The 27,095-nt window shown below is 39.1% G+C and overlaps 1 protein-coding gene and 2 pseudogenes across 1 annotated transcript; all 3 read right to left on the reverse strand.

Moving 5' to 3' along the window:
- Positions 1-5,060: 5,060 nt before the first annotated feature.
- On the reverse strand, positions 5,061-5,829 carry LOC143876334 (21 kDa protein pseudogene; annotated as a pseudogene).
- Positions 5,830-11,161: 5,332 nt separating this feature from the next.
- Positions 11,162-11,850, reverse strand: LOC143877336 (lipid transfer protein EARLI 1-like). The gene has a single exon (XM_077379337.1). It carries the CDS (start codon positions 11,791-11,793, stop codon positions 11,365-11,367), a length of 429 nt encoding a protein of 142 aa, XP_077235452.1. The 5' UTR covers positions 11,794-11,850; the 3' UTR covers positions 11,162-11,364.
- A 5,609-nt stretch (positions 11,851-17,459) lies between these two features.
- LOC143877337 (putative lipid-binding protein AIR1B pseudogene) lies at positions 17,460-18,222 on the reverse strand (annotated as a pseudogene).
- Positions 18,223-27,095: the final 8,873 nt, after the last annotated feature.

The following is a 27,095-nucleotide window of genomic DNA, read 5'->3' on the forward strand; positions in this document are numbered from 1 at the left end:
TAAGCCAAATTAAATGGGTTTTGATAATTCACGTAAAATTCAAGTTTTCTTTCTTGTAAATGTTCAAAATTTTTAATGAATTGTTTTCCCAAAAGAAATCTAAATTCCCTAACAAGCCAATGATTTCAAAATCCCATCACAAATAGGTTCTAATGACCCTATCACATTAATTATATTTAGCATAAGTGAGAACATGACCAAGGCCAAACTAGTACGAAATTAAACATGACATCAACCAAAATATACGCAAAACAACACTCAATCCTACAAATATAGAAAAGAAAATAAAATTCCAAAAGGCATACCTTTTTGTAGACGATATTCCATGCAAACTTATGGAGAAGAGGGATTTGGTCTAGAGAGAGGGCTTGAATTTTCTAAGAGAGGGGTTCTCTCCTCTTTTCTTCTCTTCTTTCTCTTTTGATGGTGGGATGAGAGGGTATTTATAGGAGAATGGGATAGGAGGTTAGGTGAGGTTAGGTGAGGTTAGGTAAGGTTAGGTGAGGTTAGGTAAGGTTAGGTGAGGTTAGGTGAGGTTTGGTGAGGTTTGGATGGTTATGATGAGAGGAGAGGTTAGGTGAGGTTAGGTGAGGTTTGGATGGTTAGGATGAGAGGAGAGGTTAGGTGGTTTTGGATGGTTAGACCCAGGTCATGATCTGCCACTGATCTAACGATTTACGGAAATCGGGTCTCGGAATAGAATCAGGGTCCGGGCTATGAAGTGACCCTAGCTTATTTTGTCCCGATTGATGATCCGTAAAGTCAGATCAAGATATTAATGACCTAAAACATATAAATCAATGATAGAGGGGGTTCTCACATGGATTTAACACACTAATTTATTTGTCGATTAAAACAAAACAAAATGGGGTGTCTACACCGACCCACTCCGTGGGGCCCACCCTTTGGAGATGCTGAAAACACGTCTACGCAGAGAGAATGAGAGTTCACATATATAGCCCGGGAACTTTCTCTCCCTTTCCGATGTGGGATCTTACAAATCCACCCCCCTTAGGGCCCAACGTCCTTGCTTGGACACCATACTGTGTGTTTTCTAAGTGGTTTTTCTCGCTATGAGAAATTGGGAGGTGGTTTCCTTTTTTTGTTCTTGTGTACGGTTTTGGTTGAGAGGACAAAGTAAATAATTACAATTTGTAGGTTTCGGTTAATCCATTGTAATCCTTATAATTTTGTTTTTTTCACAGAGGAAGATCATATTCTGCCCGTAGACATAGACATCTCGTGCAAACCACATAAAATATTGGCGTGTGCATCTCGTGCTTTGTTTATTTCTACGATTTAGCTTCTTTGCGCGACCGGATCATATATAGACCGATGGATTTCTCAACACTATTTGTGATTCTCGAGAGTCTCGACACTACTGGTACTACTTTCACCCTAGCTCTCATCGTAGCATAAGCTATACATATAGCTTGTGTGATTAGATCTGTTGATCAGTTGGGGCCAGATAAATTGTATGAACGTACGGTTGTTGTTGGCATACGTTGCAAATTCAGATTCAGGAATAATTAGGAATAATTCTGTAGAGGCAAATGTTCAGAAAGTTTGAGTGGTGTTCTAAATATTTCAGGGAAATGAGGAAAAAGGGCATGTGTTTTTTTAATTTTTAACAAATATATTTTCTGGGATTTGCTAGGGACCATCGTAGAAGGCATTTGACGGACAGACTGTTGCATGAGACTATGAGAGAGCAGCTACTTAGGGTCACTTTTCAACAGATTTTTTCTTATTCCTTTTGTTAAAGTATAAAAGATTAAATAACGCCTTCTCCAACAGCTTAAGCTTTTGGAGTAATTGGTCGTTTCACACCTTTAGGGCCCATTTGGATACCTCATGTTTTGTATTTGAATTTGGAATTGAGTTTTGAATACAAAATGAATAGATCCGCCAGCTCATGGTGAGGGAGACAAAGGGAAAGGGGTACTTCTTAGTGGATGGGAGAGGTTGATGAGCAAAGAGGGAGAAGAAAAGATCTGTGGATTTCCAATTACTTATTTCCACATCATATTTGGAAATCTGATTTTTTTCACTGTCAGTCGCTGATTTGGAAATCCAAGGATATGATCCGGATCCAAATCACAACGCAAAATGGGCTGCAAATGTGAGAAATCCAAATCAAAATCTTCTCGGTATCCAAATGGGCGCTAAAGTCATATGAGGTGGCTACTCTCTAATGCAACAGCCGGTCTGCAAAATGCCGTCTGCAAATTAAGTGTGTTTGTGTTACTTTAGTTAATTTTTCACCACAATCTCTTTTACAACACTATTGAATATTTCACGAGCATTTCAAATAAGATATGAAAAATCAATAATCCTGTTTCGCAAATTTTGTGTATACTTTGGAAAGTCCAAGTTTAATCCGCAAAATTTGCATTTAAAATAAATGAGATTTGCTAGGGACTCTTGCAGAAAAGGCATTTTGCGGCTGCCTGTTGCATGAGAGAGCAGCCACACAGGCTCACTTTTCAGCAGATTTTGTCTTCGTCATTTAACTCATCTGAGGTGGCTGTTCTCTCATGCAACAGCCAGCCGTGAAATGCCTTCCTGCGAGAGTCCCTAGCAAATCTCTTTCAAGAAATTTTAAATTATATGCAGAAATTTGTAACTTTGCTTGATGATCCCATAAGGACGAAATTATCGTAGCCGCCCATCATTTACTTAATTGCCAACATTTTGGACTGAAACAATAAAAAGCATCATTCCGATCATGATTTTAGGATAATCTATTCAGAAATAGGTGGTAAGAGATTGTCTCTAGCATTTTCGTGAAATAAGTACAATGGTTAACCAATGGGCATGGTCACGAGGAGTGAGTGCATAATGTAACGCTGAGAAGGACCCCCCCCCCCCCCTATTCTTTACAAGAGCACCACCCTTTTACTACTTTTATGCCTCTTCCACCTTTCCATCTTTATACCGTTGATGGTGATATTTTTAAAGGTAAGAAAGAGGGATTGTTTATTTATAGGTCATGATAAATTCACCGCAGAGAATTCTCCGTTGGCACCCTTTTAACGGTGATGTCAAAATCGATTACCGGCTACTCTATGCAACCGGTAACCTATTTCATTTTCTAATCCGCCCGAACTTTATACGAGGGTTTTCTCTACGTTGTGGCCCAACAAATGAATGGTTTGGATCATTCTATGTACTGGGCCATACACTACTTTATTTTGAAATAATTCTATGACTTAAGGGGATAGCTTACACAAAATAATTCATGGATTGGAATTAATAAGTGAAACTGACGTTTAGATGTTCAGTTTTAACAATCCATTATTTCAAAGTTTTTCTCAAACTGGGCTTTGGAAGCAGACATTTCCAAAGCCCACAATCCCCAAGCCCAGTCGCACCAGGTTGGACTCTTCTTCTCTGATTTCCGCCCACAATTAAGAACCGTCGACATCAACTTTCCTAAAGTCTACTTGTGCAAATTAAAGACAATTTACAACTTAAGAGTAGATTGTATTGTATTCTAGGCCGCCTTCTTTTTCGTTTGAAATAGATTACACAAGGGCAATTGGTTTGGAGGAATCTACTTTCCTTACATTGATTTTGTTGAGGTTCCACGCAAAAGCAAATAGTCCCACATCGGTAAAAAAAAACTGGTGGATGCGGATGGGTTGTAAGGGAAAAGGGTACCCTCCCCTTAATGGCTAGCTTTTAGGGGTGAGTTCTACCTTGTTAAGTTCTCTGGATTTACCCTTGAATTAGTTTCTATTTTTCTAATATGTAGGATAAAGTAAGAGGGGCATTTGACTTTGTTCCAGAGACCACAATTTGTAGGGGTAAATGTATTACTTTTTTGGGCCATCCACTTTACATAAGGCTAGGATCATTTTCTTGAGAAGATTTTTGGGCAACAATCTATCTACAGCGAGGTAAATGATGGGAGTACGTAAGTCGCATACCCCTTCATGTGAGGTAAGTCGTACGAAGAACCACCTCGTAGAAGGTAAATTAATGTTTTACCCTTTATTTACTCCTACTGAAACAACACTGAACAAAAATGACAATTGCAGGTGAGCTTGGGGTAGTGAGTGCCCCTCAAAGAAAGTGTTACTTGAAGCGCCCAATTTGGCAAGGCGATCTCCCAAATTGTTGGCACTTCTAGGTTGTAGTCTAGGCCTTTTAACACTTTGCATTGAAAGCTAATCTAGAGACAGAGCTAGTCGAGAATCCTGCCAAGTTCATTATGTTCTATTTATGGGGGTTCTTTTCACCTTTCCTTCATGGTATACTACTTCGCTATCGGTCACCCAGGAGTATTTAGCCTTGCAAGGTGGTCCTTGCTAGAATCCCTTTCCTTGTTTGTAGATTTTTCAGAGAGAAATGATCCCACAAGTTCAACTGATCCTTATGTGGGACCTTATAATCTGCCGCACCATTCACCTAAAGAGTTCCGCTTGGGTGGTCCTTTTAATATTTCGCACAAACCAAACCCAACTCTGAGAACGAAAGAGTCGTCGTGTGAAATCAGGAAATGCTAAAAAGAAATGGGCCGTTAGGCTTCTCCCTAAAAGACACTTACTGGTCCCACTTATATATTTCATGTACGCAATCAGATCCGATGACAAAAAATGATCCCACAACCTTCAATGAGGCCATGAAAACTACTTGTCCTTTATAAAAGAAAACAATTAAAAATGAAATTCAATCAATCATATCCATGGTTTCAAATTTCGGTTTCCCAATACGTTTCGGTCCCCACCGAAATTTCGGCCTAAATTTTAGGATAATATTAAATAATGAACAAAATTGAGATTTTTGGGTTAAATTCCGATAATTTCAAGCCGAAATTTTGTACCGTTTTGGGTATACCCGATTTCGATTTCGACCTCGACCGAAACTTAAAATTTCGGATCTCGGTCGAAATTTAAAACCCCGATCATATCTACAACAACACATGAGAATTAATTAATTTGCCCTGATTGTAAACCTATTTAGGTAAACAATAGAAAGAAGACTAGACCCGTCAGTCAGCCCTTTGGCCAAAGGAAATTCTCCACACAAATTTGTCAAAAAAGTGGGCATGTCTATTTGAAATTTTTATAATTGTATTCTACTATTCGGTCAACACAAGAAAGATATACATAAAAGAAGCATGTACACACTCAACATGTCTTCTAACCTTTAGCCACATAGGAAAAACTACAACAACCTTGCTAGAACTTAAATTCTTCTATGGCAATTTTTCATGGGTAGAGGCAAGACTGCTAATGAGAGCCAAAGCATTGCTAGTCAGCTGGGCAACATTCACAATACGTTTCCTCACCAAGTTCTTAACCTTTCCATCAATGGAACCTTCTTCAAAGCCATCCATGCACGTATTCTCATTTGTAAGAGCAGCACTCACCCATGTCTGTATGTTGCTCATTTGAAGCTCAAAATAGGGGCCTTCAAGATTTCCCATCTCCTCTATTGATTCCCTAAGCTCATCCACAGATTCACTCATATTTTCAACACAATCCCTTATTGCAGCTGCCTCATTAGCCTTCAAATTGTGCCCTATTGAGAAATTGGAGACCATGGCTGAAGTGGACTGGGCGCCTTTGAAGCTAACTGATAAGGCGGCATGAATTATTTGGTTGGGGCTTGTTTGGATATCATTTGCGTAATCAGAGAGAGATTCAAAGCACAGTTTTGGGTAGGTAGTTTTAACACAGGATGATCTGATGAAGTCTATGCTGGTTTTTGTGTTGGGAAGGGATCTTGAAGCTGAGCATGTTTGGGAGGTCAAGACAAGGAGAGTGAGAAGGTTCCAAGGACAGAGGAAGAAGAGAGGGTAGTCCTAGTATAACCTTCCATCTTTCTAGTGTTATCACACACAAAAGGACTGCTATTTAACAAAGAACAAGGAATTTGGGGCTTTGAAAGTAGTCCTGATGAGTACTGGGAAGGGGATTACTACTCTTTTATAGCATAACTAATAGCTGACATGCATTGAGAGAGAGAGAGAGAGAGAGAGAGAGGGGGATGTATTACATGACCGACATAAAAGTCCTACGGCCCACAATTCAAGATGGGGTGTTCTCACTTGTACCCATTCTCTTCACGTGAGAGACAGAGTGTATGGCCACCAATAGAATGGGAGCTTGTTTATTTATTGGAGGGTGTCAATTTTGGCTCGGGCTCGGAAGCTCGCTCGAGCTTGGCTCGAGCTCAAATCCTTAACGAGCCGAGCAGAGCCGAGCCGGCTGGCCAGGCTCGTTAAGCTTAACGAGCCAAGCCCGAGTTAGGCCAGGCTCGGCTCAGCTCGGCTCGTTAAGAATTTAATATATTTATATATATATATATATATATATATATATATATATATATATATATTATATGTTAATATATACACTAAAAGGGTTGTCCAGGGAGTGAAAGGGGGAGGCAAAATATGTCATTTTTTTTTGGAACCCCATTTGTTACTTGGACCACCTCCCGTAGTGTAAAAAGAGTAGTCAAATTACACTAGATAGGGCTGTCCAGGGAAGATGAGGGGTGTGAATTTAATATAACCCAAGCTCGATAAGGCTCGCGAGCCTGGCCGAGCCTTACCGAGCCGAGCCGAGCCTGGCCAAGCTTGGCTCGGCTCGGCTCGTTTACACCCCTAGTAACGAGGCTGAAAGTCCTTGTCTGGATCATTGGTAACGAGCAAATTTTTCCGTAACATGCGGGCGTGAATGTGAAATCAAGACTGTTGATCTTAACCAATCGAAAAAAGAAAAGAAAAGACTATTGATCTTAAAGATTATCATTGCAAAACCAAGATGATCTTTGTCCCATTCCAAATGAGTATTATATGCTTAAGATAATATTCAACGGTGATGGGGTATGAAAAACAACAACTAATGAGTTCTCGACACGTGGCCCCGGAAGGGCCCACCACGAAATTGACACATGCCCAGGAGTAATCCGGTAATTACCTGAGAGTAGGTAAACCTAAACCAACAGAAGGGCCGACACCTGTCCTGGGGTAGGTAATTCAACCACCCCAGGCCCCAGGCCTCCCTCTATAAAAGGCCTCTCAAGGCTCAAAGTAAGGGGTACTGACTTCTAAGCTACCACTCCTAAATTTTTGGCTTTGCACTCCTGCTCATACTGACTTGAGTGTCGAATGGCCCGTCCGGAGCAACGACTCCGGGTTGGTCTTCTGACCTCGTATGCTCTTGTGCAGGACTCAGCTCCTTTACTTCGGCTCCTCGGGTCCTCCAGCTCAGCTCTTACGTCACTGCCGTATCTGTTACTGATTTTAGGCCTAACAGATTGGCGCCATCCGTGGGACCCGAACTAAAAGCTGTTCGAATCCTCTATACAAAATGGCAGGGCAGAAGAGTGCTCGGGTACCAACCGTCCGAACTACCCGAGCCGTAGTACCTCGCAGGACCCGGAGCGAGCGAATCGCCTCGCAGGTGGTGGCTCCCTCTGCTACAGCAGAGCAGAGCTCAGCTCATTCGGAACACCTCAATCACACTCCCACTCCGGATCAAGTGCAAGCTCTCTTCCAACAGATGACTGCTCTTGTCGGTCAATACCAACATCTGATCCAAGCGCTTCCCCAACATCCCCAGAAGCTCCACGACCTGTACAGGAAAGGTCGAATGCCCACAGGGGAGAGCAAGCGCCCCCCAGTGGAGACCGGACCCACCACTCCACAAGGCGAGTCCATCACTCCAGAACCAGGCATGCCCATACAGAGCCTCACCACCGTCGGAGGTCACGATCCCGCTCCGCGCAAAAGCACCGAGCCCAGGAAGACCCCGCGCCACGGGAAAGATCCCGGCATCATCGAAGGAGTTCGGAAAGTCAGTCCGGCTCTGCTGCGAGCCCCTCAGTAAAGAAAAACCAATAATTGGGCTGAGCGGACCGGAGGGCTGATCCAATGCTACGGAGGATAGAAGAGATAGACCACCGCATGATTTTAGGATCATCTATTCAGAAATAGGTGGTAAGCGATTGTCTCTAGCATTTTCGTGAAATAAGTACAATGGTTAACCAATGGGCATGGTCACGAGGAGTGAGTGCATAATGTGACGTGAGCAAAATCAAATAATTAGACACCCCCACACCCCCTTAATTCTTTACAAGAGCACCACCCTTTTACTACTTTTATGCCTCTTCCACCTTTCCATCTTTATACCGTTGATGGTGATATTTTTGAAGGTAAGAAAGAGGGATTGTTTATTTATAGGTCATGATAAATTCACCGCAGATTTTGTCTTATTCATTTAATTCGTCTGAGGTTGCTGCACTCTCATGCAACAGCCGGCCTGCGAAATGCCTTTTGCGATGTTCCCTAGCAAATCTCTTTTCTTATTAATTCCCGTGACTTAAGGTGATAGCTTACACAAAATAATTCATGGATTGGAATTAATAAGTGAAACTGACGTTTAGATGTTCAGTTTTAACAATCCATTATTTCAAAGTTTTTCTCAAACTGGGCTTTGGAAGCAGACATTTCCACTCCCTGTTTTGCTCCCTCAACGCATCATGAATTTGTTCATGGAAAAATTGCCAATGGGTTACACCAAAATACAAGAATTGTGAACGGGGGACACACTTTTGAAAAATTGTTAGAGAGGGACGAAATTGGGGTTATCAACTCTCTCAAAGGGGGTTATCAACCCTCTAAATGGGGTTATCAAACTCTCGAAAGGGGGTTATCAACCCTCTTTAACAATTTTTTCAAAAATGTGTCCTCGGTTCACAATTCTTGTATTTTGGTGTCCCCCATTGGCAATTTTTCCTTTGTTCATTGATATTGACAATGAACAATGAATGGTACGAAGCAACGAAGAAATGACACATAAAGAGAATGATGCATTTTAATAAATAAGAGAGTAGAAATATCCACCCATATTTTCTTGGTGATAGAAATGTCGCGTGTACTTGGATTACATGAAGCAATCAGATATCGGACTCGGCATTCTGATTTCCCTGGAAACGAAATGAAAATTAAAATTTAATTAAAATTTTCAATATAAATGTTATTCCGGCCGAGGTGGAGTCACAATACCATTCATTGGGGCTGGAAACATATTCCAGCATTTCCCCCAATGATTCCACCCCATGTTAATTCCACTGCGCTGTTTTTATTCATTTTTTGAACCAAACATCGGAATCAGGCGGAGGATAGGACGTCAATTCTAGGCTTTCTAGCCCCTGATTCCTGCAATCAAAACACATGCACCCTTAGTGTCTTTTTTTAAAGTAGCCTGACAGCTCATTTCTTTTTAGCATTTTTCTTCATAATAGTTGGCTTTATAATGTTAAAGCGCGCGATCATGTGATATCCTGAATCAGGGGCTAGAAAGCCAGTAATACCCATGTGTGAGTTACGATCTCAAGTAGTTAAATTTTGGTGGCTCCAGTTTGGGGAACCCTAGATTGGTCGGAATAGGCAGCCTACTTGGAGATGAAAGTGGAAACACATTATGAGCATATTCGGGCACCATTGAGATTGGTGAATCCAATGAGACAGAGATAAGAGTGGTGCACCAAGGAATCAAGTTGATTGATCAAGAGCTTCTAGACAAGGTTAGAGTAGTGGGTGACTCTTTGAACATGATAAGATGGTTGAAGGGAAGTGAAGCCCATCCATGACGGTTTGCAGTGGCTTGATGAGATTTCAGATCAAGTCGTGGGATCTTTCATCTTATTTCATCATGTAAAAAGATCGGCTAATAGTGAGTCCAATAGACAAACTCGGAAGGGGGGTTTCACAGACAGAGTTGGAAGTTTTTTTATTTTCTCCCTCCTCGATCGGTTTGCTTTCTGTATTGTTTTCCTATGTTTCCATATATTATTTGATCACCTCGATCGTTGGGGTTCTCCCCTGTGTTTCTTTTCTCTATTAATTCAATTCGTTACCATTAAAAAAATGTTTTAGCATATTGGTTTGGTATTTTACATTTGGTATGAGAGCAACTAGAGTGACAGTCATCACAAAGTGAACATTTGGACACAAGGGGCGAGTTGCGAAAAGGGCTACCTAGATGACAACCGGAGTGAAAGTCTCTACAGAGAAGGTTGCCAGAGCTGTCCGATATAATGCCTGCTGGAATGTTACAATCCTATTCAGTTAAGGGCCTAGCCGAATGTGTTCCATGTTCTTGATGCTTTTGGCATATTATTTTGGCACGTAGCGATGAGAATATTGTAATTGAGCTATTGATCGCCATATGAGATTTGTGGCAGATATTATCCGTAAGTGACAAGGCCAACATTAAAAAAATGTTGTTCTGTGGTGGAACTGTCAACTTGGGCTTGTTGGGAACACAATTAAGTGTGAAATAAAAAATAGCACAAAATTCACCAATATAAAAGATTTTTGTGGGTTTTTACATTTTCTCACTACATCTGTGAGTTGAATCAACGATCGAAAAGCTTTTACTGTACAAAAATCACAAACACGAAGTTCACGAATATAAAAGATTTTTGTGGGTATTTACATTTTGTTACTACATCTATGAGTTGAATCAACAATAAAAAAGCTTTTACTATACAAAAAATCAGCTCACAAACTCGTAATTTAAGCCTTGGAAGGTTGCTTTCCATTTGCTGGGGGCCCTTCCATTTGATGGGGCAACTGGGGAGTAAAAGGGATTAATAATAAAAAGGGACTAAATGAAAGAATTATTTACAATGGGATTAGTTCTTTTTCCATTAAGGTTTCTTCAACTGACATATATAGGATCATCTACAGCCTGACCTAAAACAATAAGTTGGACTTGCTGTGTTTCATTAGATCAAAATAGACAATCGCCATGTAGTGCATTGTGTAAGTAAAGCTAGACTGGTTCGCCCACCCAAATCCGGTAAAGCAGGTGTTTCTTCAGATCACTATTCCACTATTTATAGCTCTAATTAAGCATACTTTCTAACTTCAAGACAAGGTTTTAACATCCTCGAACACTTAAAAAAAACTTCTAGAAACTACTAAATTCATACCTAAAACTATAATACATGTACTAAATTGCCACATTAACAATAGAATTCACCCATAGAGCCAACTCATGTAACAAAAGTAGCATTTATCTCCATGTAAATAAGCCAATCAACGTTGTTATCTTCCCCACCTTATGAAGGAGAAACCCAGCCATCCTATTAAAGAAAAAGGGAAAAACAAACAGAAAGAAGAGAGAAAAGTTGGTGGAAGACCAAATATACCATGATTTTTTCATCGCACTGAATGAAAATATTATCAACCAGCTCCACCAATAATAATATTACACTGATCAGTAGCTATCTTCACGGACTAGGAATTATTAAGGCATTATTCACGAGCACCAAACGAAACACAAAGATACAATAAAAGCGTAGAAGATAAAGCCAACTAGATAAGGAAGTGATTAATTAGGCGCATTGGAATCCAGATGGGTCCTTTTTCCCGCAAGTATTCAGTAGTAAACTAAGGGAGACAGGAACATTGAGATTCAAGCCCAAGACACTGGCTTTTATGGCCGTGCAAAGACATACAGCTGCTTCAAGATCGGTTAGACCTTGAAGTAAAGAGCAACATGGGAGAGTTGGAGGAGAACCCACAACCACGTTCACCAGCCCAAGCAAATTAGCACATACTCCAAGCTTTAGGGTATCGCTAGGGCACTTACCACCGGTAGGAGGAGAAGGGCTAGGGGTGGGTTTTGGCTTAGGCTTAGGCTTAGGCTTTGGCTTTGGGGTAGGTGTAGGATTGCATCCACAACCATTGGCAGTGACAAGGGTGAAGAACAAAAGGTTGAGGGCAAGAAAAAGAGCAATGGATGCAGAGCTCTTTGAGGCCATGTTCAAACACTTGGTGTAGTGGGTCTCGGGGTGTAGAATTTGGCAGTGGAAGATGGGTATTTATAGAGGAAGAGGAGCCTTGTTTAATAGGAAAATTAAAAATAAAATGGTGGCCATGTGGCCAAGTTGAAGAGGCATTTAGCTGGCAAAGCGTGTGGTCGATAAGAAAATGTTTGGATCTTTGTGTGGTGGGGATGGAACAAAATGCCATTTAGCGATGGCAGGCTATTATTTCCCTACACTACTCTGTAAGGACCATGGTGCTGAATATTTGGGGCCTCTTTGGATAGATGCCACCAAAATAGGTCCTGTTTTGGTAAATGAAGATATTTTAATTTAAATCTTACTTGCAAATTGAATATTAGGACTTCTTTGCAAATTGAATATTAGGAAGTATGGCCCTCTACTGCTACTTCTAATAATTATTTGTGTATAAACTTACATGCAAATGGTTTTGAAGTTAAATATGATTATATGTAAATATTAGTTAAAGAGTTATAGAAATAATATAGTGAATTGCTTCCAAAGTGTCCTTGATACCCAATTTGCAAATACGATTAACATTGATAATTTTACTAGCAAGTAAGGATCCTTTTGGGGCTATCCAAGGAGGCATTATATCATCTAAAGATAACTATTAATTCATTATAACAATTATTTGTAAATACGATTATTCCTTTTCAAAAGAAAAAAATATATCATTAGCAAATAATGTTATTTTGAGGGAATCCAAAGTCAGGGTGTCGATTGATGGTCCGATGGATTCGGAAGGTTGGATAGGACTTGGGCATGACAGATGGATCTAGCAAATTCAATTCAGATCCAAATCCTACGGTCCAAAATTGTATTTGTAAGATCCCATATCATAAAGGGAGAGAAGGTTCTTGGGCTATATGTGAACCCTCTCTCTCCTTGTGTAGACGTGTTTTAAGCATCTCCAATGGGTGGGCCCTGCGGAGTGGGTCGGGCACGGTTAGTGCTGATGGAAAACAAAACCGGGGAGGGTAAGACACCCAGAACTAGGCAATATCTACAGTGTGGGATCTGGGCAGACAATATTAGATTACTTATACATAACAACGGAATCCGCCAAAGCAACTTAATTTTTATTGGAGGACACTAATCTTCGAAAATACTAATGAAATAGTATTAATGAAGGATATTCTGCCATATAAAATCCATAATTAAAACCACTTCCATCATGCATACAAATGAAGTCTCAAGTCTACTCTCTGTCTCTCTCACTCATTCTCTATAGGTTCTTCCCCTAACCTTAGCCGTAATCAATGTGGCATTAACCTAATCCTAGACATTACATACTTGTAAGCAATTTATATTAATTCCTTTGTTTTTAAGAGTTATTTTACTTATTTAGAAGTGATAAAGTATTGCATACTTGAGCCGGACAGCAATTCAATTTTGAATTTTGTATTTATGTTGTGTACACCTTTAGGTAGTTTTGTAACCAGCACAAGTGGCTGCAACCTCTCTACTCATTTTGAATTTGAAATCTAGGCAGTTGGTATAACCGACCATAGTGGCTGCAATCTCCCTCTCTTCCAGTTATGTATTTTGAATTTTAATGTAACCCATATTTTATTATTTAATGTTAGCCTTAGTAAGAGGCAAAATTAACTGAGCAAATTAATTCTATTAAGAAGTTCAGATTATTCACAGATAAGAGAGTGATTCAACTGTATAAACGCGATAGACACAGACACTATGGGACCGTTTGGATGTAGGGATTTTATATTTTTTATTTTTTTGATATTTTTCCTTGTAAAATAATTTTTTAGCATTTGGTTAACAAATTTTCTATGGATTTTTTTCTAAAATAAATTTTTTTCTCTTTAATTTCAATGGAAATTGAAACCTGCTAGCTAGTACTACTAGGACACACAGCCATTGATAACTGCCAATATCTGTTATTTACAGCCTCTTCTATTTGTCTTTCCTTGAAAATGAATATTTAGGAAAGACAATTAAACAGCAGGGGGGGGGGGAGGAGATGGTGGGAAAGTGGGGCACCTATTGAAAGAAACCGGTGATTGGGCCCACCCATATGATTCCAACTGGTCCAAACCTTTCATCAGGTGGGTCCTACTATAAATATTTCATTTCCGAGAAATACTTATTGAATGATACATGCTAACCATCTGGTCGATGACCTTCAAAAATTAGAAGTTGAGCAACGATCAGAATTCAAATCTTTCGGGCTGATGTTTTAATCACTTTGGTGCAATTTTAATTTTTTGGCTTTGGTATCTCCTATTGTTACATTCAATGTCACACATACCAATTCAGCCATGATGTTGTAACATTTCATGTGTTGCTGGTTCTCCTACCAGTCAGACCCTTTTCCCAATTAGTTACTGCCGATGCAATTATAATAGACTAAAATTACCATTTGTTCTTTTTTTAGAATGGCTAAAATTACCATTTGTTTCATGTCCTAAGGTCTGTAAAACCATTTTGTTGTTAAAAGAAAATTCGCTTAAAGTATAAATCCATCTAAACGAGACCTGTGTTGTAAATCAGTCAATGGCTACAGAAAAAACAATATTGCCCTAAAATAGAACGTGAGATATTGTTCTCCTCCAATTGCCATTTGACTTAAGAGGTTAATTTACACCATTTGTTTCTATGGTAGAGAGAAGCCATTGTGGATGTTTGATTTGAGAGGTTTTCGATGTCGGCAATGTAATTTAACAAAATCTCTCAAATTGTGTACACTAGAAATTCATACAGCCCGATTAATTGATATTGACACGAGAGAACAATGGTATTTTTCGTGTGCTGGCTATAGATATGGATTGGACATTGAGAGTGGAGGGGGATTGGTCTAATGTTATCTCTTGGGCCCACCGTAGTTCTTCTGGTCTGTGAAGACTTGGCTCTTTCATTGACGTAGTGATGAATTTATGTAGCAATAGGGACATTGGGTTCATTTGCTCACATTCCAGTAAGCACAAAGGTGACAAAGTTGCTAAATTGGGTGTTTCTAGAAGCCATTTGTTCATTGGCCAATTCCTGCCTTGTATTATATATAATTCTTTATTTTTTTTTCCACAATAAAGATGGTTATTGAAAAAATATATTTCCACCCTCATTCCTCACTATTTTCAATCCCTTTTTATTTTTCATAAAGGCTCCTTTCTTTTGACGTAAAATTTGTCTCTGTAGAGATGAGGATAAAACAAATTTTACGTCCATTTTTTCGTCGAAAGAAACGGAGCTGAAACAACAAACAAGAGACAATCAAAATGTAGGCATATATATTTAGGAAAAGAGAAACAAATGGGAGTGCAAATGCTGGAATAGAGGGTGGAGATATCATCCTTTCGATCACATAATTACCACGAAGGGACTGGATATAAGAGTACATGCATGTCCCGTAGATAATAGAAATGTAGTATTAGGAATACTATTCTGAAGAAGGAAATTAAGTATAGAAGTCTTTTTCACTTCAAAGAATAATCTACCACCTTATCATGTTCGCTTCTCTTCTCCTCGCCAACTTGCTTGCTTGATGGAAGTGTCACGAGCATTCCAAATGTGTAATCAACATTATAATTTATAATAATAGCAACAAATGATGTGTGGACAAAATCTGAAGTCAAATATTGCCTTGTAGTGTTAAATATTTTCTCGTTTTCACACTAATATGCTGTTTTTTTATTCACTGATTTCACTTTGAGCTCAGTCCACGTCGCGATCGTGGTTCACGGGTATGATCCTAGATGACCCACTAAAATAAAATATAAAGGAAAAATCATGTGGAGACATGGCTGATTCGGAAAACAAGGGGCTAAGAGTCTCCATTGGATTTTATAATTGTAAGCCCAGCAGATAATAACAAGATAATAGGATTCCTTGTTCAACAACGACAATTCAGTATGGGAACATGATTTTTTTTTAAAAAGAAAACATTTATTAAATAAAAGATAATTACAAGTGCAGTTCAGCATATACTATGTAGCTCTAGTAGCTCCCAATTTGGATAGGCAATCGGCCAAACCATTGGCCCTCCGTGGTATGAGAGAAAAAGAGAGCACCATGCAAACAAAGACCTCTAATCTCATCTAATAAATTGGCGAATCTCCGCAGACCGACATTAATCCCTTTGACCTACAATGCATGCAGTGTTGGATGAATCACTTTCCACTTCCAAGTTCCCTTCCATCTGGTTAATGAAGGAGGCCGGAGCGCTTGGAAATCAGCTTCTGAAGAATTAGTGGTTCTGATAGATATCCAGAAAGGAGAAGATAATGGCACTCAAACGCCACTAATACCAGTTATTCCTATTTTGCCAAGGGAGTAACCGTCAATATTGAGTTTAATGACGTTTCTAGGAGGGGGTTTTCATTTTGCTACCTCTTCAGCTTTTGGAATGCTACTTATCAAAATTGTGTCACATTTGCTTATAATGGTAACCACTGAGCATATAACCTGAAAAGAATGTTGTTGCAAAGCCCAAGAAACCACTGCAAATCTAATATTTTAAACCATCCACATGAGATATGATCCTTTGCCTCCAAAGATACAATAATTTCTCTCCTTCCAAATAATCCAGATGACAACAAAAGGTGTGAGATGCTATAATGTTAAACCGAGAGAACCGACGCATGTTGTTCCCCAACTCCACAACAACTCTTGAATAGAATTACTGAAAACCCAATCAACCCTGTATCATCTAAGAACGATACTCCAAATGAGTGAAGGCACTTTGCAATGGATGAAAAGATGCAAAACGGATTTCTCATCCGAATTACACATAAAATATTTGTTCAACAAATGAAAAAGTTGTGCTTTCAGCCTATCCTGCGTATTGATTCTGTTAAATTAAGGACTTGCTTAATGGGAGCAACTTTTACTAAAAAAAAAAAAACTTAAGGGTTAAGGGTCCTCTATCTGGGTGGTCCCTGATCTCCAAGATCGATATAAGTATAAGGCTTGCTTAGATCTAAAGACTACATCAGATCGAGTTGGCCGTGTTTGTCGGAGAGTTTTTTCAACGGTCGGATCACGAGGATCATCAACGGCTTCAATCTGATTATAACGGCTGCAAGTGACGATCTACTTCTGCTTAAGTTTGATTAAAATTCCAACATTGTGTTTTAAGTTGAAAAATGCATTGTGTTTTTCCATTCTTCCTGAACTCTTCAATAATATTTTCCGGATTTTTCCAACTGTTGCCTCTCCTAATTATTACCAAATCCGATTTCGATAATCTCTCTCCTTTTTTTTGTTGGTAAGCTGGGATCGAACCTACGACCTCAAGGTTGAGATACAAAGCCTCTACCCTTGAGCTACAGGCCCAACCACTACTCTCTCTCTCTCTCTCTCTCTCTCTCTCTCTCTCTCTCTCTCTCAAGCAATTTGCTTTGCCTAGCGGTAAATCTGAATATCTCAATCCAATATGGATAATGGAGATTTTATATATATGGTGGATGCGCTTGTAAGTCGGTATTGGCTGTACTGCCCTTGATATTTGATCCAACAGCAGAGCACTTCTTAAGATGCTGCTGCTGGATCAAATATCATGAGTGGTACTTCTGTTGTACCGCCAATACCGATTTACATGCGCATTCACCATATAATTTCTCTGGGGAAAGAACCAAAACTTAAGTATACCGTGGCAAAAGTGAGGATGGAATCCAAAAACATGAAGCCAAAAACAAGGCAAGATTCATTTAATCCATAAGGAATTCAATACAAATATCAACCCCAAACAACTCTAAGACACCCTATTATAATCACTCCATTTCAAAGATTAATACCATCATGCTTCTATGCCACTCCATGTTGCATACAAGATGCTCATTCTCACAGTTGGAACTATTGAGGGCTTGCTTATTCACTAGCACAGACAGAACATAAAGACTCTAACAAGAAAGAAGAAAATAACCAACAATTGCAAAGATGAAGAGATAAAGTGCTTAGGCGCATCGGAAGCCAGATGGGGTACTTTTCCCGCATACATTCAGTAGGAGACTAAGGGAGATTGGGACGTTGAGATTTATGCCCAGAATATTGGCTTTGATGGCCGTGCAAAGGCAAAGAGCAGCTTCAAGATCAGCCAAACCTTGGAGCAGACTACAGCATGGGAGAGTTGGTGGGGAGCCCACCGCCACATTCACCAACCCCAGCAAATTGGCACATACCCCTAGCTTTAGGGCATCAATAGGGCACTTACCGCCCGAAGAAGGGGTAGGAGTTGGGGGAGGGCAAGGCTTTGGCTTTGGTTTTGGTTTTGGGGCAGGAGGTGGAGGGCAAGGGGAGCTATGGGTAGCGGTGGCAAGGACAAAGAAGAGAAGGTTGAGGGAGAGGAAAAGAGCAGCTGATGCTGAGCTCTTTGAGGCCATCTTCAAACACTTGGTATAGTTAAGAGGTTAGTGGATGGCTGGTGTTTATAGAGTGAGAAGGGGTGGGTATTTATAGAGCTAGGAAAAGGGAGTAATTCGTTTGGGAAAAGATATAAAATAAAACGGAACCCATGTGGCCACGGTGAGCAAACATTTTTAGCTGGCAAAAGTCTTTAAGAAAATCATCCAAACGAATATGTTTCGTGGCTTGTGCGGTGAGGATTTGACAAACCTCCTAGCCAGTAATAGAGCTGTATTTTGTTCAATATTTTAGAATGATCAGACTCGTTAAGGCATTGCTTGCATTGTTTCAACCACAGTTAAAACAAGTTCGAACGGTAAAATCCTCGTAATGTCACAAATCTTCTAAACAATCATCTACGGTACTCAACTGGGATTATTAGTAAGACTAACTCGTTAAAGTGAATTACAATTTCTAGAAAACCCATTTTTATTTCCAGGTTTCTAGCTACTTCTCACCACTTGGAGACATTAGTTTCCATATTTTTGTTTAGCTACTTCTCACCAGACGTACAATAGTTTCTTGATTTTAGCCAACAACAAATTACTTCAAAATCTTAAGCCATTGGAGATGGTGTTATTTAATCTTTTATACTTTAACAAAATGTGCCCTTCATATCATCATGTAAGGAGTGCGGCAAACTTTGAGGCCGATAGGCTAGAAAGGGATGGTTGCTTGAGGTCGGCTTTGGAAGTCTTCGATTTCCGTCCCCCTTGTACCGTTGTTGGCTAATGAGGTCGGCTTTGGTAGTTTTGTGATTTGTTCTTGTATTGCATTGATCTTCTTGATCGTCCAGGATTTTCCATGTTTCTTTTCCCTTTAATATAATTCTTTGCTATTCAAAAAGAAAAAAGAAACTCAAAACGAGGAGGTTGGGAGAACATGGAGAACACAAAAAAAATGAAAAAAAGGGACACATAACAAGGAGGTAAGGAGTCGATTATCTCTAGCGTCGGACAATCAACTCTAGCGCAAGCAAGACGATTAGCCTATTCATTAGCCAACAACGGTACAAAAAACTCTGGATTTGCTTCACCTAATTTTCCTCGGAAAAGGACATACTTGCACCATATAATTTATCTTAGGGAAGTGATATATTCACCCCTTTTTCTACTTGGGACAGCCTCCTCTAGTGTATTTATTACTACTCTTTTACAATAGAGGGGGCTGTCCCAAGTGAAAAGCCGGGGCGAATGCATAATACACTAACAACATAGTGCTCTAGGCTCTCAACAGCCCACCACATGTGTTCCGTGCCGTAACACAAATAAACAAAATAGAAAATAGAAATGAGCGGGAGAGAGGTTGATTCGTGGCAACTTGACCTCCTAATGGCTTGATTCGAACAAAGTCTCATCCTTTGTCTAAAATTCTTCTTTTCCATTTTCATTAACATAAACTTCTTAAATACGAGAATGAAGGTAGTGCCATATAACTACCCCATTAACCCACTTACATAGCACAAAATAAGTAACCAACACCCACTAACAAGACACATCTTCAACAACTAACTCCCACTACCCTAAATCCATATGCCCTAACTATATAATAACTGCATTTTAGTTAATCCCATACACACCATCATAACACATGTACATATCAGCATGTCACACACTTATGTAATGAAATAAGATTTGCAAAGGGAAATGACATCCCCCCCTAAATGGATAAAATCCCTCCATTTAACGGTTTCTATGAGAATGGTTCACTGCTTGAGGATAAATTCACCCCCTTTAATGTTTTTCTTTGCCTTTAAAACTTGGGTTTGGTTAACGAGTGCCCTAAGGGGTGGATTCCTTACTCTGTTTGGTTGCTAGTAAAAATTTTGTCCTAGGAAGTTTTAGTAAAACTTTCATCCCATCCAATGTTTGGTTGCTTTTTAGCACTAGATATTTTTTAATCCCACTCTTGTAAAGATTGCTTGTGTGGTGAATTTTTTTAATCCCATTTTTGTAATGATTACCTTTTCATCCCTTCCCAAAATAATCCCAGGAACCAAAAATAAGCTTGAGAAGAATTTTTTTTCTTCCCAACAGTTCAAGTAACCGAACAAAGGTTTTTTTTTCCCACCTTTGTCTGGTCAAGCAAACATGGGATTTTTATTTTACCGGAATACTTCTAGGACTCTTTTTTTCCACCAATCTCCTTGGATTTTTTTTCTCCCACATAAATCCTAGGAACCAATTCCCATTTGCAAATCTTGATTGATTTAACATTAATCATAACATTTTCTGATCATTTCACCTTCGACTTTATCAAACTCTTTCGTTCCCCCCCACCCCAACACACACACAAAATCCATGATTCTAAAACTCCAAACTCTCTCTCTCTCTCTCTCTCCATGATTCTACAACCGTAAACCCTCTCTCTCTCTCTCCATGATTCTAAAACCCTAAACCCTCTCTCTCTCTCTCTATCCATGATACTAAAACCAAAACTCTCTCTCTCTCTCTCTCTCTCTCTCTCTCTCTCTCTCCATGATTCTAAAACCCTAAACCCTCTCTCTCTCTCTCTCTCTCTCTATCCATGATACTAAAACCAAAACCCTCTCTCTCTCTCTCTCTCTCTCTCTCTCTCTCCATGATTCTAAAACCCTAAACTCTCTCATAGCGCCAAACAGGCATTGTTCTTATGTTCTGTTGCATCATGTTGTTTTTAGTTTATGTTTTGATTTTCCATTAGAAGGTACTGTTCTTATGTTCTGTTGCGTCATTTTGTTTTTCTTTATGTTTTAATTTACTATTACAAATTCATTGTTTCTTACCTGCAAAGTGCAAATGGGGAAGCCTGTCTGGATTTTATTTTTCTTTTTTGGGGGCTCTGTTTTGTTTTTTGATTTCTTTTTAAGAGTAACACAAATCACTATTTCAGAATCATACTAATCAGTTGCAACCAATTTTGAACAATGTGAAGTCCCTCTAAAACCTCAACAATTCAATACAACCAATCTCTGGATTCACCATGTTCAATGTTGATTTTGTCCACCAATCTCTGGATTCACTTTCTCATGTGACAAATAAGCCTGCAAAAAGCATCTGATCTATGTAATCAATTAATGATTTCTTCCTCTCTCTTTTTTCTTCCCTTGGTCACCTTTGCTTTTGCAAGTCATTTACATTGATACCAAATTGGGTTTCTCAATTGTTTTCTTTTGGCTCTAATGTTTTTCTTCATCACGATGTAGATTGGGTTAAAATGCAAGAAAGCATGAAACCGAGTTTCGACATCATTCCATTTTCCTCTCAATTGTTCTTTGTATGCTCTATAGGATGCTGGAATTGGCAGACCTTGGTGAAAAGCTCAACTAGTGCCATGAAGGACTCACGAATTCTTGATTATGTTAATATGGTAGTGATATCAGGGGCCTTTTTTTCACCTTTCTTTTGGTTTTTTAGGTCTGTGATTTCTAAATGTAACCATTGCTTTACACTTGATCCTATGGTTGCAGGTCAGCTCTCTTCAATACAGAAAATTACATTTTGAATAATTTTGTTCTACTGCCATGGGTTTTACTTGGGAGCAACATGCACATTATGGGTATGATCTCTTCGAGAAGAATAGGAATAGAGCTTCTGCAAATCATCCCTTTATGATTGTCAATAGTAGATGTATTAAGTGGTGCAATACCTACTCATGTATCTCTAAATTTATCAATTTTGATTATAAGTTTTCTACTGATAAAATCAATGCTGTAGTTTTCAATTCATTATTGATAACTATTTTGAGTTGTTTGGACCATTTATGATCTTAAATATATTCATCACACGATAAAACTAAAAGAACTTTTACGTAGTTTTTTTTTTATTTGACCTCACATACTTCTTTATGATCTTATCGAAGAATTATTTTCTTCTTGCACAATGGAGTATATAATCTGAGGGCATCTTTGGCTAAGCTGAAAATATTTTCCTGAAAAGTTGTATGGATTATGGCATTATGGGGAACTATTGATTTTTTTTACCTGTTCTTTCGTTTTTAGATTTTTTTTTCTGAATTTTTCTTCATTCCCCTTCTGTACTATCTTTTGTTCCTTTCGAATTTTGTCCACCTATTCCAGAACAACTTGCAATTCCTTTACTTTTGGTATTCAAAAATATAAATAAAAAATTCTCCCTAATTTGTTTTTCCTAAAAGTTTGTCGTCTTTTCTACTCTGTTTTTGGTATCGTTTCTTTCTCTTCTGTCTAGACTGGGTTAGATTTTGATATTATGGGGAAATATTGATTTTTTTGCCTGTTCTCTCGTACTTGAATTTTTTTCCTCCTTTTAATTTTTTCCTTATTTTCTCTTCTTCTCACTTCTGTAGCATCTTTTGTTCCTTTTGAATTTGGTCCACCTAATCCGGAACGACTTGTAATTTCTTTACAGCTGGTATTCTCCTTAATCAACATTGATAGTTCAATATCAAACTTCAAATAAATAAATTAATAAGTGATTCATATCCTAATTAATAACCCTGATGGTGTCAATGATTTCTGTTTATGAAAATTTCAGTTTTTGATTATTTTTTATAAGGACTCAAAATTCTAAAAATTCTCCCATGGATTTTCGGGTTTTGGGTTTTGGGTAGTGGGTCAGTTTAGTTGTCAGAGGACTGATATAAAAAAATGGGTATTGTCCAATTAGTGAATGAAGAACTTTCTTTCTGTATATAGATCATGTTTGTGAACTGTTTCTAAGGCAAGATGTCGGATATTTCCTTCTTTACATAGACAGTGGAAATGGATGTTAAACGGATGGAAATTTTCTTCTATTATTTGCATTACCAGTCATTTGAATGGCTAGGATAGTCTAATCAGTTTAAATTTTGAATCAAGACATATAAAGGGGCTCACTACACATGTGCTATTCCATTCCTTTTTCTTTGCAGCCCCATGCATTCTTTGTTCTTGGATTTTGAGAATCGAACGAGGCCTAAACTTTACTATTTATAACTGTATATCCTGAAACTGAAATCAGGGTTTGGAGTACTCTCTCTCTCTCTCTCTCTCTCTCTCTCTCTCTCTCTCTCTTCATGATTATTCAACCATTTGATTAGGAGCATATTGCCGTTCAGCAACTTTAAGTTAATGAAAAGATTCAACTATTGCTGATTGAATTTTTCTTCATTTTTTAATAGAGTTTTTCTTTTTCATGTTTTTTTTTTTTCCTATTCTAAATGTTCTAATACTTTTTTAATCAACCATTAATTTGTTTCTTGGCGTGCCCTAGTCATCGCACTGGGTTCTTACTAGTACTTATATAAAACACTTTTTAACCCCGAAAAGAATGCAGCCCTGGGGAAGACCTCAAAATATTATAGATGTAAGGAAGGAACTAAGAGGAGGATTAGCCACCTTACCCAAAGAACAAAAGAAAGGGAAATACAATGCCCTAAAATCTAGGGGAGCCTTGCCACCCATATTTACTCCCCAGCCCTGAAGAATGGAAGAGCCCAGAACAAACAAGGCCTGAGGACCTACACTTAACTGCTTTATATATAATTTTAAAGTAACCACTTGAGAGATAAAACATGGTAAGTGATAAAAGATAGCATTTAGGAATATAGTCCTAATCTAGCCTAACCACCTAATCCACCATAGTTACCTAATCTACAACTTAGATAATCTAATGGTCAGATCTTGTGAGGTTTGATCTTATTCTAACAATCCATCTAGATCCAATAATCAAAGTAGTACTCCTTGGGCAGGCCACTAACCAACGTTTTGTTGAGGGTTCCACACAAAAGCAAAGGATTTGGGCATCGTATCCTTAATGCCTCGCTTTTAAAGGGTGAGTTCTACCTGGATTCGAACGAGTGGTATCAAAGCTGGGATGTGGTAACTCTAGTGTACCCTAGAGGATGGAGAAAATCCCTCTAGGAAGTTTGTATGCAAAATCAAAAGATCCTACATAGGAAGAGTGAATGGATGCTTGGGCACCCTCACCTTAAGACTAACTTTAAGGGTGAGTTCTGTTGTGGGTCCAGCCCCATAATGTGGGCCCCACACCCCAGACATAATTAGAATCCTATTTAATATAGGAAACAAGAGAAGTTTCCTACTTGAAACAAAGGAAACTAGATAGATGAGAATCCTGGCTTGTGTGTGATGGCTGTGAAAAACGAAAACAGGAAGAGAAAAAAATGAGACAGACAGAGACGAAAACTTAGAATTTTTTTAGTACTCTTACAAGAGAACAAGAAATGTAGAAGTTATGAGAGATGGGCATGGTGGGACATATAACCAAGGTTTAAATTTTCGGTTTCGGTACTTGAAATTTCAAAATTTCGGTCGAAATTTGGTACAAAACACGAAATGAATATTTTATTTAATATTAAATTTCGGCCGAAATTACGGTAAAATATTAAATTAATATTTAAAAAACAGTTTTTTTGGGTCAAATTTCGGAAAAACCGAAATTTCGACCGAAATTCCGAATTTCGACCGAATTTCCGAAATTTCGGCCGAAATAAATGACCGTTTCGGTTTTGGTCAATTTCGGTCTCTGTCTCGGTCGAAATTTTAAACCATGCATATAACTTCAGTTGCTGCTTTTTGTACTCATATCACAATTTCAACACAAGAGAAAGCACATCAACACATTTAGTTGCCATTGTTACCCTTGAACTACAAATTACATAGATAATAAGAATAGAGAGAACTCTAGGGAGATACAGGGATAGAGAGAGTAGAGAAGAAACAAAGTTTTTTAGGCACATTTAAAGCCTAAAGGGATCTTCTTCCCACATGTATTAACAAGCAAGCTGAGGGCAATAGGCACATTGAGATTGATACCCAACATATTAGCCTTGATGGCAGTGCAGAGGCACAATGCAGCTTCAAGATTGATGAGAGTCGTGAGACCCGTCAACAAGGCGTAACACGGGCTACTGGGCGGTGTGCCCACAACTAAGTGAACCAGCCCACTGAGCAAATCGGCGCACACACCCAATTTTAGGGTGTCTTTAGGGACTTGGGCTGCTTGGGGGACATGGGAGGAGACTTGGGGTCGTCATAGGAGGAGACTTGGGGGTGGGCACTGGAGGGCAAGGCACAGAAGTGACACAAGTGAAGAAGAGAAGGTTAAGGAAGAGAAAAAGAACAGCTGCCTCAGAACCCTTGGGAGCCATCTATAGTACTCTAGTGGGTTGAATTGTGTGTGTGCTTGGTTTTGGAAGGTGTAAGTTGCTAGGCCTTTTATAGAGAAATGCAAATATCCTTGCAAAGTGAGAGTTTTTTTTTGTGAAAGGGGCAGCCATGTGAGTCTGGCCAACTTTTTCTGGCTCTGAAAACCATGGGAGATACTGCAAGAGCTGGATTGTATTGATAAGTGATAGGCATTGTTCCTATTTCCTGACCCACATTTCTAACCACCTAATGCGGTGGTGAGTGGTGTTCCTTGCCATGGCAAATATCTCAATTCCCCTTGGATTTGTCTCGTCATGTTTTGTTGGAAGAACAAGGAACTTTTTGGTGGACCTATATGCCATGGATTTGTCTCATTACCTTCTGACACCTGCTTTTAATGGTTTGTAGTCTTCTATAACGTTTTAATGCGTATGTCTAAGGGGAGTTCTAGATTTTGTGGTTATTCTGCTACAAGTAGGGTTAATAAGATGCAATCCATGCAAACTTGGTGCTAAATAGGGACGGACGAATCGCCACAGGAAATAGGATAATAGATTTTTGTTGATAGGTGTTACGAACCCGAATCGGTTCGTAACGTGATTGATCTTCTTAGAGGGAAGAGGAAGATCAGCCTCTTGATCCACTTCGAGGGGAGGATCAGTCCTCCTATGTGCACAAGACGCACTTTCTCAAACTAGTTTTCTTCATTCCTTCCCATTACAGTAGCTGCTAATGTAAAGCACTCCAAGATAAACATAGAAAGATCTTATTATAAGAATAGAAATAGCTAATTAGAGACTATCCTAATATAACCTAACTACTAAATATATCAAGATATGATCTTATTTACTAAAATATATAATTAATCTATTCCACTAAGTGAGACCCATCTAGGTACGTATCATTCCAACCCTCTTGCAATCAACCTTGTCTTTAAAGTTGGAAATTAAGCGCTAGCTCGTGTAGACACCCCATTTTGACCATACCCTAATCCCTCCCTGTTTGAGCATAACCTCATCAAATCATTAAGTTGGAACCCCAAATTCTACCTTAGAGCAGGTTAGGGTCCCACCAGGGTCCCTGTAAAATTTCGTCAGGATCCGAGCACGTTTGCGTAGTAAACGAGCCGAGGTAAGTGTCATGGTGCAAGTTCTTAAGGGTGGCGATTCAGCCAGAAGCAGGGGTGCGCGGGAGCCTAGAAATCCAGCCCAAATTTTCTGCAATGGGCTGTCCAGAAAAAAATAGGGGTATACGAATTAATGTGTAACGTAATTAGGGGTGTATTATCCTGAACCAGGGCAATTTCGTAATTTGCAAAGATGCTTTTCTTCCCCTCCAAGTCACCATTAAGGCCTAAGCTAGGTTGGTGAGAGCTTTAGGACTAGAATTAGCCAGAGAGGAATCCTATGTAGATTAGGCTTCCTTTGATCCCAGCCCTTAAACAAAAGCTGATTTGAAGGGCTAGGATCAAGAGGAGGGAGATATTTTCCATAAAATTTCCCCCCTCCGCCATTGCCCGAGACCCCCCCTGTAGGTTAGGAAATGTACGAAATGCATTGATAGGGGGCTGTCCAAAGAAGAGAAAAGGGGGGGGGGGAGAATATATCATCTTTTTCTGGACCATTTCTTTCCTGGGCCCCTCTGTTGAGAAAGGAGTAGTCATAAATATGCATAGAGGGTGGTTGTCCTGGGGGAAAGGGGGTCGAATTTATTATTACCCTATATAATCACCTAACGAATTAGGGCTACGGAGGGAGGATTTTCTTTGGTTTTTCTCGTTCGAAGCAGAGAAAAAAAAAAGAAAACC

The sequence above is a fragment of the Tasmannia lanceolata genome, unplaced genomic scaffold (genome assembly GCF_043159265.1).
Source record: "Tasmannia lanceolata isolate RefF3 unplaced genomic scaffold, GAP_Taslan_0.1 ptg000005l, whole genome shotgun sequence".
NCBI lineage: Eukaryota > Viridiplantae > Streptophyta > Magnoliopsida > Canellales > Winteraceae > Tasmannia > Tasmannia lanceolata.